We start from the raw sequence: 20,512 nt of genomic DNA, 5'->3' as shown, positions 1-20,512 counted from the left end.
GATGAAATTGATCTAAATGTTTGGATCATCTCATCTTTCTCTATATGCTAAACTTAATGGCCTGTCACAGTCAAATAACTTGGCTTCTTAGCTTTATGTCTGTCAATTGCATGCATTCTTTTGGCCAGTCTATCTTGAAGAATAAAAATCTGGAATTTCTGGGATGAAAAACTCTGCCACAATGTATAAAACTAGTTAACTCACCTTCATTTGAAAAGTGCTTATAAAGGATCTTTGAATCCTAGATAGAATTTTGAAGATACCAACTGAGATTGAAAGAGTCTCTGAAGTAAAAGACTAAAAATAATGATCCAAACAAAGAAATAAGCAATAGAAATCATCCCATTAGATATATGCAAGTGATACTCCACACCCATTGATGATCCCAACAGGCTAAAGGAAATCAATGTCTAGAATAGACTTAAGAGGAAATAATGAAAAGAATGACAGCATCTGAAGAGTGATAAGAATTATCTTGTAATGTGAGATGCATATGAACTATTTGCTCAGGACTGTTGATGACAACATATGTTTGATAATTCTGTACAAGACAGAATGATATGGTATCAGTCTATCACAAATAACAAAAACAGTGTAGTTAGGAAAGTAATGATAAACAATTTTGACATAACACGACATATAATTTAAGCCCCCCCTCCAAAAAAAAGAAAGAGGAATTTATAGAAAAGGAAGTTTTGTTTCCTATACAAATTTTGAAATATATATAAAATAAATTTACAATAAGAGATTTAGCATTACACACAGACTGAGTGTATATAATGATCCCCCCCCCACCACCCTTTTTGTTATTTAGTTTTATATCTTCATTTAACAATTTCTAAAAATTAAGCTCAACAATACCATATTCTTAAATAAAACATTTTTATTAAATTATTTTTAATAGCTTCATAATTATAGTTTAAACATGATTTTTATTTTTTAAAGCTACAATAATAGGGGAAAATACTTACCTGAAGACATTGTATATATCTTTTATCATGTATCGCCATAAAAATTTGAATAAATATGCTAGGCATGTAAATAAGCGTTCTATTAACTCCGTTTCTTTTGTATCCAAAAGTTTACATATGTAGGAAAAAAACGTTGAGAAGTAAGGATAAAATTCATACTGAAGATCACGAGCAAGAGCAACAACTAATCTGAAAAATAAAAGAAAAATTAGAGTATAAGATATATCTAAAAATATTTAATACATAATCTTTAGATAAAATTATATGTGATATAATTTTCAGTGCTAATGGCAAATGTTTAGGAATGTAAAAGATAAAGAATCTATAGTACATTAGTAGTACTCTTGATCATGCCAAAAGTTAGATAAACTGAAAATATGCTCTACTATGGTGTTTTATAACACCTTCAGGTCTCTGGCAGACACAATAATGATGTAAAGTTATTTTTTTATCTATGAAAATTTTTTGAAGTTGTACATTATTACTAGTATTAAATGCTAAAACATGAAAATAATTAAAATGTTAGGAGAAATTTGTTTTGAATTTCTTCTATGTTACTTTATTTTTTCTTCTTTTCCTTGTAAATTTTTCAAAATGAAATGTTAAAATGCAAAGATACTCATCTAAGTAACAGCAAGTAGAAATAAATTAATGCTATTGTTACCTCCTTGAAACATTCACTCAAGACATGCTGTGATATACCAACAAGTCTTACATCCTTAATGTGGTGGTTCTGAGTGAGTGAGTGTGTGTGTGTGTGCGCGCGCATGTGAAAGAAAGAGAGAGTGTAATTAGGAATAACTGTCTGACAACATAAAAATATGATAGTATTATGAAATATAGAGCCACTATTGAAAAAAACTGAGTGTTTGTGAAGTCATTATGATACAAAAATAAAATAAAATGAAGCGATTGGTTTCACCACCAGTAACGTGGCTTCTTTAGGGTAAAGACAAATATAAATGTAAGGCTAGCAACTGTAAACTAAAAATTAACATGTAAAGCTTGCAGAAGCCATTGCATTATAAATAATAAAAACTCATGGAGACATTGGAAGGTTGTACGAGTCATCTGCTTTTCCAGCATTGTTTGGAAGTTATTAGCTGAAAAGTTGAAATTTGGCAGGTGAAAGATCTTATAAAGGACTTCCAAATGTTGCTTATCAGTCCTTAGTTCTCATTGAGAGAGCCATGAGAAAAAATTACCATGGTTCATTTCTTTATCTGAAAAGTCAGATGTGGTTCTTAAGCATATTTGAAAGTTATCTGGATAAGAGAAGTAGATGAACTTATTCTATTCACCATCTGTCTTAAGTGCGCACCCCTTGTGGATTTTGGAACCTCATACAGCCTTGGGATTAAGGATGCATAAACTTCAATTTTTTTCCCCTTCCATAACTTTTGTTAAGCCACTTTTAAACACTGCACTGCTTTCTAACATTTATTTCTGTATCCTCTCAGAAGACTACTTTTAATACTCTTTCTTCTTTTCCATGACTGCCTCTTTAACTTCTTGAGTGCATTGTGAAGTTCTGATTTTTCTAACCTTGCAGACAATATTACCACGTACCTCTCTAGCTGAATCAATCAATGTTTTCTTCAGTCTACCATAGACCCACCAAAGCCTTATTCTTATTTTTACGCTTTCAATTTTTCTTGAATAATATTTGTCTACAGTTCACCTCTCTTGTATATATATATATATTTCTTTTTTTTTTTTTTCAACGATATTCATTTTAATCCTGCTCAAAACTAAATGATCACTCCTGTTTCAAATTCCCCATATACTCTTGTGTACAGAGGATTTGAAATATTTCTGAACCAGCATGAAGATATTCCTATCAATAATAACATAGTCAATGAGACTTTTCTTTCTTTCTTCTTGTGTCTTCATTCCATGTGAATTTATGTATACTTTTATGTTGGAATATGCTGTTAGTGATGACAAAAGATGCAAATTTTATGAATAACTTATAGTTTGAAATATGATTTTTTTTAAGATCTCTTCATGATACCAATCCTAACACACTGACTACGTTATCTCTATTTTTTTTTTTTTTTTGTATAATTTTATCTTTTCCATTAATAGTGGATTAAAGTTTTGTACTTACTCTAGGGTGGCATCTAATGCCAAGTTATTAGATTTCTGAAATTGGTTTTGAAGAATTTGGACAATTTCTTCCTGTGGAGGGGGAAAAAAATCATGAATTAACAGACATTCAAGAGCATAAATAAAACTGGTAATGTGAATAGCAAAATATATAGGTAACCCTTTCTGTTGAATATAATTTTGCATAATACTTAAATGCCTCTTTATTTATATACACACATACTGTTTCATTTCTAAATGATTTTGCAGTAAACAAGGAAGATAATGAATCAAATGGACTATAGATTTTGAAAGATTAAGAATTAAAACTATGAAAACTAAAAAAATTTGAAAAATATATAGAAGACATTTGAAATACTTTTAAATTTATTATTATTGGCAGATAAATAAACTGATTTATAACAAACAAGTTATATTACTTAAGTGATGATAACAAAGGCTTCTCCAGCAAAGGCTAAGTTAAATCATCATCAAATTCCTGCCATGTACCCTCAAGGGGTATACAGGATATGATAGCACTACATGAAAAAAATTTACATCATTACTAATTTCCTATCTACAATTTTCCTCCAAATCAGTCTGTTACTTGTCAAGACTCTAACATTATCAGATCTTATATTTCTATCGTCTAGGGCACTTTGTACCATATCAATCCACCTATATCTTGGTCTTCCTCTGGGTTGTTTTGCTGCCAACCTGGCAGAGAACACTTGTTTTGCTAATCTTTCGTCGCCCATTCTGTTTAAGTGACCATACCACCTGAGATTAGCTCTGCTAACGCATTCCTGGATGCTGACAATGTCAAGTTCTTTCCTAATATCTTGTTTTTAATATGATATTGCCATTGATGCCATCTGTTCACGCCTATAATCTTTCTCAGGACCTCATATCTGCAGTCTCTAGTCTTTGGTCAAGTGTTTTACTTCTGACCCAGCTCTCAGATCCATAAGTTAAAACTGGTTTAAACACTGTCTTGTATACAGCTAATTTAGTGTTCCGACTAATTTCTCTCTTGTTCCATATGAATTTATTAATTGACTTCCCACCATACCAGCTTTGCTGATTCTGTTGTCTATTTCTATATTTAATTTACCATCTTCACTAAAAATCGTGCCTAAGTAGCTGAAATGTTTTACTTGTTCCACATGTTCTCCATTCACAACATAGTTGACATTTTCAATGATTCTGCCTATTTTCTTTGTCTTTGTCTTTTTATTGCTGACCTTCATACCATATCTATTATAACAGTTATTCAATTTAGTCAGAGAATCTTGCAGACTTGTAGCGGATTTATTTAGAAGTATAACATCATCCGCATAAAGCAAAGAGCCGACATTAACATCTCCAATTTTGATATCATGTTATACCACCTTCCTTCATAATGTGATCCATATAGATAATTAATAACAGAGGGGATAATGTGTCTCACACAAGATTTAACATTAAACCATCTTCCTGTACTTCCTTCAATTCTAACTGCTGACTTACAACTCAAATAAAGACTAAGTATTGCATGATATAATGCCCCATCGACACCATATAACTGTAGCATATTGAATAGCTTCTCTTTTGGTACCTTGTCATATGCTTTTTCCAAATCGACAAAACTTAAATACTTATCTTTGTTATATTCCCATGCTTTCTCAACTATTTGTCGTGAAGTGAAGATCTGATCCTGACAGCTTCTATTTGGCCTGAATCCAGCTTGTTCTTCCACAATTCTTCTCCACCGTCTCTCAAGTATACTTGCATAGATCTTGCCAGGAATGCTAAGTTAAATAACTAATATAATTTTTTTTTTAATTTGTATTAAAAGAGTAATTTAAAGACATGCCTGATTGTATGTTTTCAGAGGGGGTGACAAATATTCGGAGTCAAACTAGATTAAACTGAAACATGTTAAGAGAAAGGTGGTGAAAATGAAGCTCAATTATGTGAACTTAAATATGTATATTCAATAGTCGAGAATGAAACAAATAAAAAAAGGAAACAAGGAAGATAATGAATCAAATGGACTATAGATTTTAAAAGAATAAGAATTAAAATTATAAAAACTAAAAAAATTTTGAACCTAAAAATTAAAGACCAAAAAGGGAAAAAAAAAAAAAAAAACAGTGAAGTATATACATAGGATCAACAACAGGAGGGCGTACTGGCTTTTTACAGGAATCATCAGATGATAAACAACAAAACTGTTTATGTTGCTGGTCTTTTCTTATCAAAAAAAAAAAAAGAAAGGAAGAATTCAAATAATTTTTGCGAGAGAAAAAAACACAAAATTGCATTTTGGTAGTAATGAAGGTGACTAGGTTATCATCATCCTATTAAAGGATGGTATATGAAGATTAGAGTTTAGGGCATTGACTGCAGATGATTTTGATGTTTGAACAATGAAAGGTCTGTCATATGAGTAGAGGAATGGAACAGATACTGTTTGAGGTCAATGAGAGAAGGTTGTTATGTATATGAGGAAGAGTGTGCATGAGATAACAGAGCTAAGAATACCTGAATTAACGAGAAAAGCTGAAGAGGAAAATCACCCTATACCACTGTCTGAAGTGACTAACCCAAGAAAAAACCTGACAATCCAATCACAAAGGGGTGAAGGGCACCATAAGATGGTAATTTGCTCAGAAGCATTTGATGCCACACCTAATTAAATGCCTTAGAAAATGTCAAGTGAGGTTTTTCCATAGCATGTGTTCTGAACATAAACAAGATCTGCTATGGGACTTGACTGGCAGAATTAATATTGGTGGTCATTCATTAGATAACAGTTCTCCAAGTGTTGAAGAACTTGACAGCTGATGACTTTCCTATTACTTTAGACAGCACTGAGTGAGAGAAAAGGGTTGATAGGTTGATGGCAGATACTTATTTTCTCTTTTTGGAATCCGCTATATGTAGGCTAGTTTCCACACTATGTAGCAGATTCAGCTGAGTAAAATATAGTGTAGGGATAATAAAGGACAAGTATCAGTTCAGGAACACATCACCTGGGCATAACTGGTGGGATACCAGCGGGACAAGAAGAAATGGAGACTGTGATCAAATGCAGATAAAACTGAAGTGTTCTGCTTCCACCTGAACAACAGGCTAGCCAATACAAACCTTCAGGTCACCTTAAACAGTACTGCACTATGACATAATAAGTTTCCCAAGATGTTACACTAGACTACATGCAAATCCTACAGGAAACACCTAGAGAATATAGCAGCTAAAATTAACTCATAATAAAATCATTCAACAACTTAGGGATCTCTGCTAGCACTGTATGCTTATCAGCTCTAAGTCTGATATTCTCGACAGCTGAATATTATTCACCTGCTTGGCTCAACAGTCCACAAACAAAGCTCATCGAAACTCAGCTTAATAACACCCTGTGGCTGATGTAATCAGATCAACAAATATTAATTGGCTTCCTGTCCTGAGCAACATCTTACCTTCACATAGATCCTATGCTCATCTACAAGAAGACAGGTACTAATCCTCTTCTCCCTGTGCTTAAGGACATTCCAGACTTGAGAATCAGCTGATTAAAATCTAGATGACCACAATATATGAAGAAGAAAATTTAGTCAAAAATAATTTCATCTCTAGTAAAGAATGGTATGATCCTCAACTACAAATGTGGTTTCAAGACAATAGCCAATCTTCTGTTCTTGAACTTCCCTATAAGACATGGGTAACCATGAACAGGATTCACACGAACCACAGATTATGTACAGACTTGCTATTTAAGTGGGGGAAAACACTATTCTCCTCAATGTGATTGTGGTGCTAAACAAATAATTCCTCACATCACCTGAATGAAGTCTGCATGCTTATCAAAGCAACTGGTCCAATTTTTCTCCAAGCTGCACCATCAGCACTAAACTGGATTACAAACATAAGGTTGCAATTACAGTTTTCATACTAATGTTTAGGCAGTTTTTTTTTTATTGTTTGCTAAATAAATAAATAAATATATAAAAACCACTTTAATGGGCAAAATAAAATTACATCTACAGAATTGTTATTTATTATTATTAGAGATTGTTTTCACACTCAGTGTTTATTAATTACACGAAGGTTCAATTCCAATTGGTGCAATGATTTTAACTATTTCTTTTAAAATCCAGAAAATTATTGACTCGAGACCAAATAAAAAATATATACATTTAATGAAACTAAAACATTATATACATTAAAATAAAATTACATAAATAACTACAAAATTAACTGGATCCAAGGCCTTCTAAAATAAATCTACACTTTACAGATTTTCTTATCCAAAAATATTAAAATCATTCATTCTCTGACTCACTCTATTATTGGATTGTTTATCATCATCATCAAATTCCTGCCATGTACCCTCAAGGGGTGTACAGGATATGACAGTACTACATGAAAAAATTACATCATTACTAACTTCCTATCTACAATTTTCCTCCAAATCAGTCTGTTACTTGTCAAGACTCCAACATTATCAGATCTTATATTTCTATCCTCTAAGGCACTTTGTACCGTATCAATCCACCTATATCTTGGTCTTCCTCTGGGTCATTTTCCTGCCAACCTGGCAGAGAACACTTGTTTTGCTAATCTTTCCTCTCCCATTCTGTTTAAGTGACCATAGCATCTGAGATTAGCTCTGCTAACGCATTCCTGGATGCTGACAATGTCAAGTACTTTCCTAATATCCTCGTTTTTAATATGATATTGCCATTGATGCCATCTGTTCATGCCCATAATCTTTCTCAGGACTCTCATATCTGCGGTCTCTAGTCTTTGGTCAAGTGTTTTACTTCTGACCCAGCTCTCAGATCCATAAGTTAAAACTGGTTTGAACACTGTCTGGTATACAGCTAATTTAGTGTTCCGACTAATTTCTCTCTTATTCCATATGAATTTATTCAATTGACTTCCCACCATACCAGCTTTGCTGATTCTGTTGTCTATTTCTATATTTAATTTACCATCTTCAGTAAAAATCGTGCCTAAATAGCTGAAATGTTTTACTTGTTCCACAGGTTCTCCATTCACAACACAGTTGACATTTTCAATGATTCTGCCTATTTTCATTGTCTTTGTCTTTTTATTGCTGACCTTCATACCATATCTATTACAACAGCTATTCAATTTAGTCAGAGAATCTTGCAGACTTGTAGCGGATTTATTTAGAAGTATAACATCACCCGCATAAAGCAAAGAGCTGACATTAACATCTCCAATTTTGATGTCAGGTTTAATACCACTTTCCTTCATAATGTGATCCATATAGATAATGAATAACAGAGGGGATAATGTACATCCTTATCTCACACCAGATTTAACATTAAACCATCTTCCTGTACTTCCTTCAATTCTAACTGCTGACTTACAACTCAAATAAAGACTAAGTATTGCTTGATATAATGTCCCATTGACACCATATAGCTGTAGCGTATTGAATAGCTTCTCTCTTGGCACCTTGTCATACGTCTTTTCCAAATCGACAAAACTTAAATACAGATCTTTGTTATATTCCCATGCTTTCTAGACTATTTGTCATAAAGTGAAGATCTGATCCTGACAGCCTCTATTTGGCCTGAATCCAGCTTGTTCTTCACCAAGCTTTTCTTCCACAATTCTTCTCAACCGTTTCTCAAGTATACTTGCATAATCTTCCCAGGAACACTCAGTAGGGAAATACCTCTGTAATTCTCACATTCAGTTTTATTTCCCTTTTTATATATGGGTACTATGAGAGCTCTACTCCAATCATCGGGAATTCGTCCCTCTGTCCAGGCTTTCTGAATTATGCAGTGCAGCCACTGCAAGACTTTCATACCACCATACTTCAGCATTTCTGGTCGAATATCATTTACTCCTGCTGCCTTTCCACATTTCAAGCCTTTGATGGCTTTTTCTACTTCAAGTATGGATATGTATTCCTGACTGCATGCCTGGTCAGTGTTTTTTTATCACTGTGCTGTCATCACTGCTTGTTTCATTTAGCAGTTTTTCAAAGTATTTACTCCATACTTCAAGGATATCTTTTTCTCCCATTTTCATGTCACCTTTATCATCTCTAACTCCTTTTACAGCACTCTTTCCTCCATTCCTAAGCTTCTTCAACAACCTCCAGAATATTTTCCCACCTTCATGATATTTATTTTCTATATTCTTGCCAAAGTCCTCCCATGACTTTTGTTTAGCTAGTTTTACACACTGTTTAGCTTTCTTACATTTGTCTCTGTATTCTGTAAGAGTAAAAGCTGACCTATTTGCCAGGAACTTTTGATATGCTTTCTTCTTTTCCTTCACTGCCTCTTTGACTTCCTGTGTCCACCAGGGAGTTCTGATTTTTTTATCCTTGCACACAACCTCACCACATGCCTCTCTGGCAGAATCAATCAATGTTTTCTTCAGAGTTTGCCACTGAATCTCCAAGGTTCGATTCCTGTTCTCAAACTCTTTCATTTTCTTTTCAATAATCTTTCTGTATTTTAGTCTACAGTTCACATCTGAGAGCTGCTCAACTTTTAATCACTTTAAAACTTTCTTACATGTTATTCTTTTCAATATGAAATTCAATTTTATCCTGCTCAAGACTAAATAGTGATCACTTCCAATTTCAAATCCTCTGTACGCTCTGGTGTCCTGCACCAGGGAGAAATCATGACTATCAACAATAGCATAGTCAATGAGACTTTTCTTATTCCTAGCCTCTTCTCTCCATGTGAATTTGTGCACATTTTTATGTTGGAACATAGTGTTAGTAATAACCAGTCCATGTCCTCAGCAGAAATCCAACAGATATTTGCCATTATTATTAGCTTTGCTCTTTTCTCCAAATTTTACTAAAATATTTTTGTATGTTTCACAATCATTTCCTACTCTGCTATTTAGATCCCCAACAAGGACCAACTTTTCCTTTTTCATTGTGTCAGTTGCTTTTTCTAAAGCCTCAAAAAATTCCTCCACTTCTACCTTAGTAGAACCTTCTGTGGGACCATAGGCACAAATAAGTCTCATTGTCCAGTTCCCCATTCTCATATTTGCCCACATGACTCTACTTGAGACTGACTGCCATTCAAGAAGATTAGCCTCGTATTTTGTGTTGAATACTATGGCTACTCCTTCTTTTCCTTGATTGTCATTGCCTGAATATAACATTTTGTATTTATTGCTCAGAAAGATCTCACCAGTTTTGGTCTTTTTTGTTTCAGTCACCCCTATTATGTCGATCTGGTACTTATCTAATTCCTCGGCTAGCTCCATTTCTTTGCCATTCAGGCTTCTTACATTGATAGTACCGATCTTTAACTCTGGTGATGTTGAGTTGGGGTTTGTTTTCAGATTTGTTCCAGTAGCTGACTTTTCGCTGTTCGCCCTGGTTCCCTGGCGAAAACAACGGGGGCCTTGTTTAACCGGGCGACGCCCCAGCCGGCATGAAATTTTGTCATGTTGTACCACCATTTTTTATTTTGGTTTAACCAATAAGAATACAATTTGGTCGGCTAAATCCCAAATTGCCAGCCCATCCTCGTTCGTTCAGTATCAAAGTAGATACCCAACAGGGTGCACCACGAGAAGGTGAGGATTGGACATTAGGTCAGAAGCCCTGGTCGGTTCTCTGCATTCCTTTAAAGGCTATGTGTAGGTCTCCGCTCAGTTATACAGCTTTGACCCTTAAGCACTCTTTGGATTGTTTAACATATACTTAATCACATCTACCAGACTAAACACTTTATTTCATCAGAAAATGTTCATCAGTCAGTTTCTTTGTTAGGCCCTTTTCAAAAATATAAAAATTTTCTTCTTCTTCTTTTCCATGGGATCCTTTTTATCTCCTTATGTAGCACACAAGATTATTCCTCCTCTCACTGAAGTATAAATATTTTTACCTCTTGCAGTTCTATTTGACGTGCAATTTACTATTTTTTTTTTTTTTTTTTTATCACAGAAAGAAGTTTCTTCTACTACTTCATAAACAGCATATCTAATCTTCATGTTAAGCCACTTTACAGTTTCAAATTTTACCAATTGCTTTTTTCATAGTAATTTGGTGTCCTTAAGACAGAGGATAAAAATTTCCATTCAGCATTTCCTCGAAATATCTTATTTTATCTTATTCATCTTTTATTTACTTAATACTTGTTGACAGTCTAAACTCCTACAGTTAAAACTCACAGTTCTACGATTCCTTTTCAGAATCTTCTATTAATATTCTTCTGACTGTCACGTAAAACTTAAAAACTTCCTAAGAATAAAATTCTCCTGATGCTATTCTCAAATTTCCATTAGTACTCTCTACTTGTTTTTCTCATTCTCTGGATACCAAACGTTCTCTCTGTCAGCTGTCAATCACCCATCAATCGCCTTGGCAAGCATCCGCAGTCCATGTAAATGGCAAGCAAGAAGTTACATATAATGGCTGACACGTCTCCGTTAGCATAACGAGAATGTTTTTACAAACTACAACAAATATCTCAACACTTAACAATTTAACATTACAATAAAGAAGATTAAAAATTATTACAAACTATCAGAATCTAGTAAGTACATCAATTTCAAATGCTTTACATTTCATTTTTACAATAATAAGTTAATAACAGGTACATCGAAATTCTTGTAGAAAGGCTTATACGCTGGTTAAACATGATATTAAATACTTAAGGAATTGACAGCATATACTACAAATATAAATTAAATGAAACTTTAATATATACTTTCCAATATTTTGGCAACGTCACGTTGCCATCTTCATGGGAACTTAAGATAAAGACACATGCACGCAAGTACTACACAACAGCAAATGAGAAATGAAGCGAGGAAGCTACCGTTTTCCTAAAGTCCTGATGGTGCACCCCCTAGCAGGCTATATTAGGTGTTCTCGGCCTTTGGGCTGAAGTTCTCCTGATGTATGTTTCCCAAATTTGGGGCAGTCTCATGCATCCCAAATTTGTTGAGGTTTCGCATGTTCCTAAGGGCTGAGGCTGATTCCATGAATAGTCTTTCATATTTGAACTTGCTGCAGTGTATTACTGTGGCTTTCTTCCACCTAATTATGTGGAGAGTATCCAGAGCATAGTCTGCAAGCCCAGAGTGGCTGTACTGGTGAAATCGGATGTAGTCCTTGTGTTCTGAGATCCTGATATTTGCTGTCCTGCCTGTTTGGGCAAAATAGGACAATTTACAACTGCAAGGAACCTGGTATACACCAGGTAGGTCTAGGGGAAGTGGATGGTCTTCAGTGCGGCGGATAAGGGATGCCAATTTTCTATATGGTCTGTAACAAGAGGTCAAGTCATGTTTTTTTTTTTAGGATTTTGTTGATTTTTTCCGAGGTGCCTTGGATGTAGGGAATGGTGATGGATTTAGAGTAATTTTTTTTGTGAAGGGGGAGGTGGATTGTGGATGTAGTCCTTGTGTTCTGAGATCCTGATATTTGCTGTCCTGCCTGTTTGGGCAAAATAGGACAATTCACAACTGCAAGGGACCTGGTATACACCAGGTAGGTCTAGGGGAAGTGGATGGTCTTTAGTACGGTGGATAAGGGATGCCAATTTTCTATGTGGTCTGTAACAAGAGGTCAAGTCATGTTTTTTTTTAGGATTTTGTTGATTTTTTCCGAGATGCCTCAGATGTAGGGAATGGTGATGGATTTAGAGTAATTTTTTTTGTGAAGGGGGAGGTGGGTTGTGGATAACTGGTTTTAGTATTTTTATTTTTTTATTTTTTTTTGGGGGGGGAGAGATAGCCATTGGCTGAAAAAGTGTTAAGGATGTGATTTAGTTCAGTGGTTAGGGCTTTGTCATTTGAACAGATTAGTTTAGCCCTGTTGAATAGTGTCTTAATAACTCCATATTGTTGGGGGGGGGGGATAGCCATTGGCTGAAAAGTGTTAAGGATGTGATTTAGTTCAGTGGTTAGGGCTTTGTCATTTGAACAGATTAGTTTAGCCCTGTTGAATAGTGTCTTAATAACTCCATATTATTAGGGGGGGGGGAATTGTTGGTGAATGTATCTGCCTGTATGGGTGGGTTTTCTATAAACTAAGAAAACCAAGGTTCCATCAGGTTGGCGAGTGACTAGTGTGTCTATGAAGGGGAGGCTATTGTTTTCCTCTTTTTCCAGGGTGAACTTGATTCTGGGGTGTTGGTTGTTTAAGTGTGTTAAGAAGGAGAGGAGTGTATCCAAGCCATATGGCCAAATAGTGAACACATCATCAACATAGCAAAGCCATATGGTAGGTTTTTGTGGGGCAGAGTTTAAGGCTTTCTCTTCAAAAGTCTCCATAAAGAAGTTGGCCAAGGGTGGGGAAAGTGGTGAACCCCATGGCTGTCCCCTATCTGTTTGTAGAATTTTCCCTGCCAAACAAAATAGCTTGAGCTCATTGTGAACTGAAATAGGGCTGAGATATTGGGAGGAAATTTAGCTTGGAAATTAAAATGTCCCCCTCAAAGAAACTCTAAGGTTTCTTTGAGGGGGACATTTGTGAATAAGGAGGAGACAACAAAACTGACCATTATGTCATTATGTTGGAGTATAAGGTTTTCTACACTGACTTTGAAGTGGGCTGAGTTTTTCATGTGTGATAATGTGAGAGCGCTTTGGCTAAATATTTAGCTAGTTTGTACATGGGGAAATCAATGCCATCTGCTATGGGATGAAATGGCACATTTTCTTTATGTATATTTGGGAGCACATATATATGGGGGGGGGGTCTAGAGTTATATGGTTTTTAATTTGTTAGTAATCTGCACAGGCCAAAAAGTGATCTTCTTAAGGAGCCTATGGAGTTTTCTAAATTGTGAGTTGGTGGGATTGTATTCAATGGGAAGGTAAGTAGCCCGATCTAACAGTAAAGCATTAAGCTTATCTGTGTAGTCAGCATGATTGAGTACCAATCATTTGGGAAACATTCATCAGGAGAATGTTCAGCCCAAAGGCCGAGAACACCTAATATAGCCTGCTAGGGGGGGGGGGGGGGGGGCACCATCAGGACTTTAGGAAAAAGGTAGCTTCCTCGCTATGTTTCACATTTGCTGTTGTGTAATACTTGCGTGCACGTGTCTTTATCTTAACTTCCCATGAAGAATGCAACGTGACGTTGCTGAAATATTGGAAAGTATATATTAAAGTTTTATTTAATTTATATTTCTAATATACGCTGTCAATTCCTTAAGTATTTAATATCAGGTACATCAAAAGTGGCAATATATGTTATGAGACCAAAACTAATAATATACTAACACAGAGAAATAATTGTAAAAAGGTTCATAAGAGTAAATTATGATTATTTTTACAGTTTAACTGTTGTGATAATGAATGGCACCATATTAATGAAAGTGAGGTGGAATACTGAGAAAAACTGTTATGAAGAGTGTGCTGAAAAGATAAGTTATTTTTGTTAAAAAAAAAATAGTGATATTAATTTATAAGCTATATTTGTTTAGTTCGGACTAGATATTTAGTTCATATTTAGAGTAATATACATAATACAATAAAGCACACTTAGCGGTGTTCATAACAAGTAACTTGTTTTTGCTACTCTTAAGTAAGAGAATTTTTATTAATTACTAATTAATCTGTTTTATGTTGTACCATCATTTTGTATTTTGATACAACATAAAATTGTAGATAGGAAGTTAGTAATGATGTAAATTTTTCATGTAGTACTATCATAGCCTGTACACCCCTTGAGGGTACATGGCAGGAATTTGATGATGATGATAATCTGTTTAATTAATTGTGTGCAGTTAATTGTTTATTATATAGTTGATGGTGGTGCAAATCCTTTGAGTCTGACAAAAAATTTTTGCTCAACATGGCATGGGAGGAATGCACAAATAGATGATCCATTTATGAATAGTTTATGAGAAACAGGAGACAATGGTGCTAGAATCTGCCAAAAATGTGCGACAATTTAACAAAAAAAAAGAGCGTAAAATGATGAATGAGAGGAGAAATTGAAATGGTGTGGCAGTAGCGATGCATGCCAAGCAGAATGTGAACAAGAAACAGTATTAAAATGCAAGATGGTAACAGCTATGTAAAAGAGATGGAGAGAATGTGAGAAAGAAGACAAGAAAGAAATTGGAAAAAAGAATAGTTCATGATGCTAGAAATTTCTAAGTTTCAACAAGTGCCACACAATCCTACACAAAAAGCTACAAAAGCACTTGACGGATGTCAGGAAAGGAGATGAATCATGTACTTGTTTTCAAACTCTTTCAGTTTTTCTTGAATAATGCTTGTGTATTTGAGTGTGCAGTTCACATCTAATAGCTGTTAAACTTTGATTTGTTTCAATACTTTCTTATGCATCCTTCTGTTCGATATGAAGTTTAATTTTATCCTGCTCAATACTAAATGTGATCACTTCCTATTTCAAATCCTCTGTATACTCGTATCCTGAACAAGTGGGAAAACATCACTGTCAACACTAACATAGTCAATGAGACTTTTCTTATTCCTTGCATCTTCTCTCCATGTGAATTTTGCACATTTTTATGTTGGAATGTGGTCTTAGTAATAACCAGTCCATGTTCTGAGCAGAAATATAGCAGGTACTTATCATTAATATTAGTTTTGCTCTTTTCTCCAAATTTTAATAAAACATTCTTATATGTCTGGTAATCATTTCCTACTCTGCTGTTTAGATCTCCAACAAGGACTAACTTTTCCTTTTCATTGTGTCAGTCTAATGCCTCGAAAAATTACTTTACTTCCTTATTAGAACCTTCTGTGGGACCATAAGTGCAAAAGAACTGAACAATGCATATCATTGTCCAGTTCTCCATTCTGATATTAGCCCACACTCTACTTGATATTGCCCCTGCCAAATTCTTTGCTCCTTAAAATCCATTTCAGTTGGAGAAGAAAGTTGCAAAACCACTAAAACAACATTACAAAAATGCATGTTACCCAAGAATGCAACCTCTCAGCTTGCTGGCATACTCATACACAAAGAGTACTTGCTCGCCCACTTATAGCAGTGGCAGGTCTTACCACAACTAGTTCACATGCACTATTCAATTCCCTGAACTTTTGAGTAGCACCTCATAGACTGGAGGATAAATAAAGAATGCACAATGACGTTAAACAAATTTATAGAATTATGCAGGGATAAGCATAATAAGTGGAATATAATGAAAGGGACTAGTAGTGCAAACACACTGCATCTAGTAATAGAATCTGAGAATCTGTCTATAGGTGAGATGATCATTATGCCTCCAATTTGTGAGAGTAATTAGGCAATTTTGACTTGCGAGATAACAAGATATATAAGAGCTCTGACTAAGAAGGGGCAATGGAACTTAAGCATGTGATTATAATAAACCAAGAAGACAGAACTGAAGCAGCTTTTTTTTCCAGTTAGAGCTGAAAACAAAAAGAGAATGTGAGAAAGGAAAAATCAATTATGAAAAGCAGATATCCAAACAGTAGAAAATAAATCTAAACAAATTGTATTGTTATGTAGCATATAAAAGGAAAAATGACCAAAAAAGAATGACTTTAGTGAATGTGACTAGTAAAAAAGTGTCAGATACAAAGAAACAGGTGAGTTGTAGGCCCACACTTCACTGTGTGGATGTGACTAGTAGAAAAGTGTCAGATACAAAGAAACAGGTGAGTTGTAGGCCCACACTTCACTGTGTGGGCATTTGAAACTAAAACTACGGAATAAGTTGATTAATCATTATTCCAGGAGTATGTCTGTATATGTGTGTTTATGGCGCTAATTTCCTGTTCTGAGTGACGAAAAATCCAAGTTCAAGGTGAAAAAACTATCTCCACCTCCATATGAGATTGGCTAACTCACATTTAGTCAAAAGGGCTTGAAAAAGTTCCATGTTTGAAATCAGAGCAGAGTTTTCTGAAATATATAAAAAAATAAAAAATTACAAAAAAATATACAAAATTGATAAAAAGAAAAAAAATCCTTAGCCCACCCACTGTACAAATGCACTATAGGTTTTTTTACAAATAACCTTTCGGGTGATGGGAACCACATAAAAAAAAAAAAAAAAATATACACACACACACACACACTCACACACACATACATAAATATTCCAGGCAATCCTATTAGTTCTATGGATAACAGGAGAGAACTAGATGAAAGAATAGAGAGAGAGATAAGTAAGAAGTATTAGAGCTGTTGAGTGGTGGCGGTTACAAGGGTCTGACTCAAATGCAACAGTTGGACTGGAGAGGATATTGGCACAGATGCTACAGGAATATACAAAACAGGTAGCAATTATTTGAGATAGCAAAGAAACGTTGATTCAGCCAGAGAAGAAAGGAGAGAAAAATCAGAATCAATGGTGGAGTCAAAGTTAAAAAGGCAGTCATTGAAAATAAGAAAGTGAACTGAATGTTCCTAGCAAGCAAGTCAGCACATGTTCTGAAAGAATACAAAGAAAAACGCAAAAAGGGAAAACAATATGTAAAAGTAGTAGTTAAACAAAACCCGTGGTAAGAATGCAGGTCAATATCGGGAAGGTAGCGATATGTTCTGGAAGCTATTCAAAATCTTAGAAATGAAGGAAAGAGTGTGGTGAAAGGAATCAGAGATAATAAAGGTAAAATAAAAATTGAAGATTTCATGAAAAGAATCAAGCTCCAACTCAACATCTAGAAGAAGAAGAAACCCAACATCAGAAGAATTGAAGATAGAAACCATCAATATAAGGAGTATTAATGAAAAGGAAATCAAACTTGCAGAAGAATTGCAAAAGTACCACGTGGACATAAGGCATCACTGAAACAAAGAAAAAACAGGTGAGATCTTACTATATAATAAGTATAGGATGTTATTTTCAAGGAATAATGATCAACGAAAGGAAGGAGTAGTAATAGCATTCAACACAAAACATGAAGATAAACTTGAATGGAAGGCAATCTCAAGTAGAGTTATTTGGGCAAATTTCAAAATGGGACAGGGGACAATGAAACATTTGTGCCTATTGTCCCAAGGAAGATTCTTCTAAGGAAGACGTGGAGGAATTTTTTGACTCATTGGAAAGGCAGATAACATAAAGAAAATGGAAAAAGTGGTCCTTGTTGGAGCTGTGAACAACAGAATAGGATATGAATCCTAACAGGCATATAGAAACATTTTGCGAAAATTGAGAAAAAGGGCAAAGCTAATAATAATGGTAAGTATTTATTAGCCATCTTCTCAGGACGCAGACTAGTCATTACTAACACCATATTTTAACATAAAATTATGCACAAGTTCACATGGAGAGAAGACACAAGAAATAAGAAAAGTCTCATTGACTACATCATTGTTGATGGTGATATCGTCATGCTCTTTTAGGATAGAGTGTACAGAGGATTTGAAATTAGAAGTGACCATTACTTATTTTTAAGCAGGATAAAAATGGATATCACATTGAAAAGAAGAGTATGTAAAAAATTAAAGATGCCAAAAAATTATATTCTTGGTTTAATCCTTTATCCATGTAAGCAAACAAAATTTGCATGTGAAATAAATTCATGAGTGGGTAACTCATATATAAAGGCTAATAATTTCACTTCGCTTGCCTTGGTATCCCATAATGAAGCACATATCCTAACGAACATGTATAATGCTATTCATTAAAAGTCTGGCTCCCACTGATGAGATCTCAATAAAGATCAAAACTGGTCTGGGTAGTGATCCTTCACGATTGGGCAACTCTTATATGGAGGCTAATAACCCCACATCACTTGCCTTAGTATCCCATAATGCAAAACACATATCCTGTCCATAAGAATAAGTGTTTTGCATTATGGAATACTAAGTGATGTGAAGTCATTAGCCTCTATATATATATAAGTTACCCAGTCGCAAAGTTACTTCACAAGCAAACTTTACTTACGCTTGGAATATAATTTCTTGGCATCTTTAATTTATAGTACAATCAAGTGGAAAAACTTTTAGTATGTAAGAAAGTTTTAAAATGAATTAAAGTTGAGCAGCTATTTACAAATAAAGTGTAGGCTTGACTATACAAACATTATTAAAGAAAAAGTGAAACAGATTGACAAACAAGCATTGGAGTCTCAGTGACAAACTCTGAAGATATTGGTTGATTCAGCTAGAGAGGTTTGTGGTGAAGTTGCCTGTAAGGATAGAAAAATAAGAATCCCATGGTGAATACAAGAAGTTAAAGAAGCAATTCTGGAAAAGAAAAAAAAAAAAGCATACCAAAAGTTCCTAGCAAATAAGTTGGCAGATGCCCTAAAAGAATACAAAGTAGCTAAAGAAAAGTTATAGGAAGACTTTGGTAAGAATATAGAAAAATATCAAGAAGGTAGCAAAATGTTCTAGAGGCTATTGGAAAATCTTAGAAATGGAAGAAAATGCACTGTAAATGGAATCAAAGATGATAAAGTTGATATAAAAACTGAAGATAAGGATATCCTGGATGTCTGGAGAAATTATTTTGAAAGACTGTTAAATGAAACAAACAGTGATAGAACAAGTTGCTCTATCACTGTTTTTCTACTGGTGACAGTAGAAAATTTTTAAGAGAAATGCACATGGGAGTATACATTTCAATATTTGAGCTAGGAAAAGAGGAATTAAAAACATGAAATGTGGAAATGCAGCTGGAGGAGATAGTATTAGACTAGAAATACTCAAATATATAGGTATAAAACTTGTGCAATGGCCACATTGCATAATTCAAAGGGTCAGGTGAGAAGGTCAAATTCCAGATGACTGGAGTAAAGCTCTAATAGTTCCCATCTATAAAAAATGGAATAAAATTGATGTGAGAATTACAAAGAAATTTCTCTACTAAGTGTTCCAGGCAAGATTTATACTAGCATACTTAAAAAAAGGTTGAGAAAGATTGTGGAAGAGAAACTTGGAGAACAAGCTGGGTTCAGGCCAAACAGAGGTTGTCAAGATCAGATTTTCACTTTATGACAAATAGTTGAGAAATCATGGGAACATGAAAAGGATCTGAAGGAATATGACAGGGTGCTTGGAGAAAAGCTTTTCAAAACACTATAATTATATGTGGTAAATGGAATATTATACAGAGCAATACATAGTCCATATTTAAGTTGTAAGTCAGCAGTTAGAAATGAAGGAAATACAGAAAGATGGTTGGATGCAAAGTCAGGGGGGTAAGACAAGGGTGCACATTATCTCCACTCTTATTCATCATTTATATGGATCACATTATGAAAGAAAGTGGCATTAAGCCTGATATTAGAATTGGAGATATCAAACTTAGCTCTTTACATTATGCAGATGATATTGTACTCCTAAACATATCTAGTGAAAGTCTACGGGATTCTCGAACTAAACTGAATAACATCTGTAACAAATTTGGTATGAAAACCAGCAATAAAAATACCAAAACTCTGAAAATAGATAGAAACATTGACATGAAATGCATTCTGAATGGAGAGCCTACAGTTCAAATAAAATAGTACAGCTATTTAGACACTGTTTT

General features: G+C 34.5%; 1 protein-coding gene across 1 annotated transcript; it reads right to left on the bottom strand.

Moving 5' to 3' along the window:
• Nucleotides 1–851: 851 nt before the first annotated feature.
• On the bottom strand, nt 852–18,946 carry LOC150094891 (small subunit processome component 20 homolog). The gene is made up of 4 exons (XM_090411147.1): nt 18,923–18,946; nt 3,082–3,152; nt 972–1,160; nt 852–867 (listed from the first exon to the last, which is right to left on the bottom strand). Exons 1-4 carry the CDS (start codon nt 18,944–18,946, stop codon nt 852–854), a joined length of 300 nt encoding a protein of 99 aa, XP_090267273.1.
• Nucleotides 18,947–20,512: the final 1,566 nt, after the last annotated feature.

Source organism: Typopeltis vanoorti, chromosome 21 (assembly GCF_054136105.1).
Source record: "Typopeltis vanoorti isolate ZY-2024b chromosome 21, IOZ_Tvanoo_1.0, whole genome shotgun sequence".
In the NCBI taxonomy this organism is placed as follows: Eukaryota; Metazoa; Arthropoda; class Arachnida; order Uropygi; family Thelyphonidae; genus Typopeltis; species Typopeltis vanoorti.
The sequence above is the reverse complement of the archived record's forward strand: the minus strand, read 5'-3'. Positions and strand labels throughout refer to the sequence as shown.

Excerpts from the sequence above, each read along its gene's own strand:
- LOC150094891 (XM_090411147.1), bottom strand. The coding sequence starts at position 18,946 with ATGCCAAGAAATTATATTCCAAGC. Across the intron at positions 3,153-18,922 it reads CAAGAAATTATATTCCAAGC|GAAGAAATTGTCCAAATTCT; the intron begins GTAAGTAAAGTT and ends CCCCCTCCACAG. Across the intron at positions 1,161-3,081 it reads GCATTAGATGCCACCCTAGA|ATTAGTTGTTGCTCTTGCTC; the intron begins GTAAGTACAAAA and ends TTTATTTTTCAG.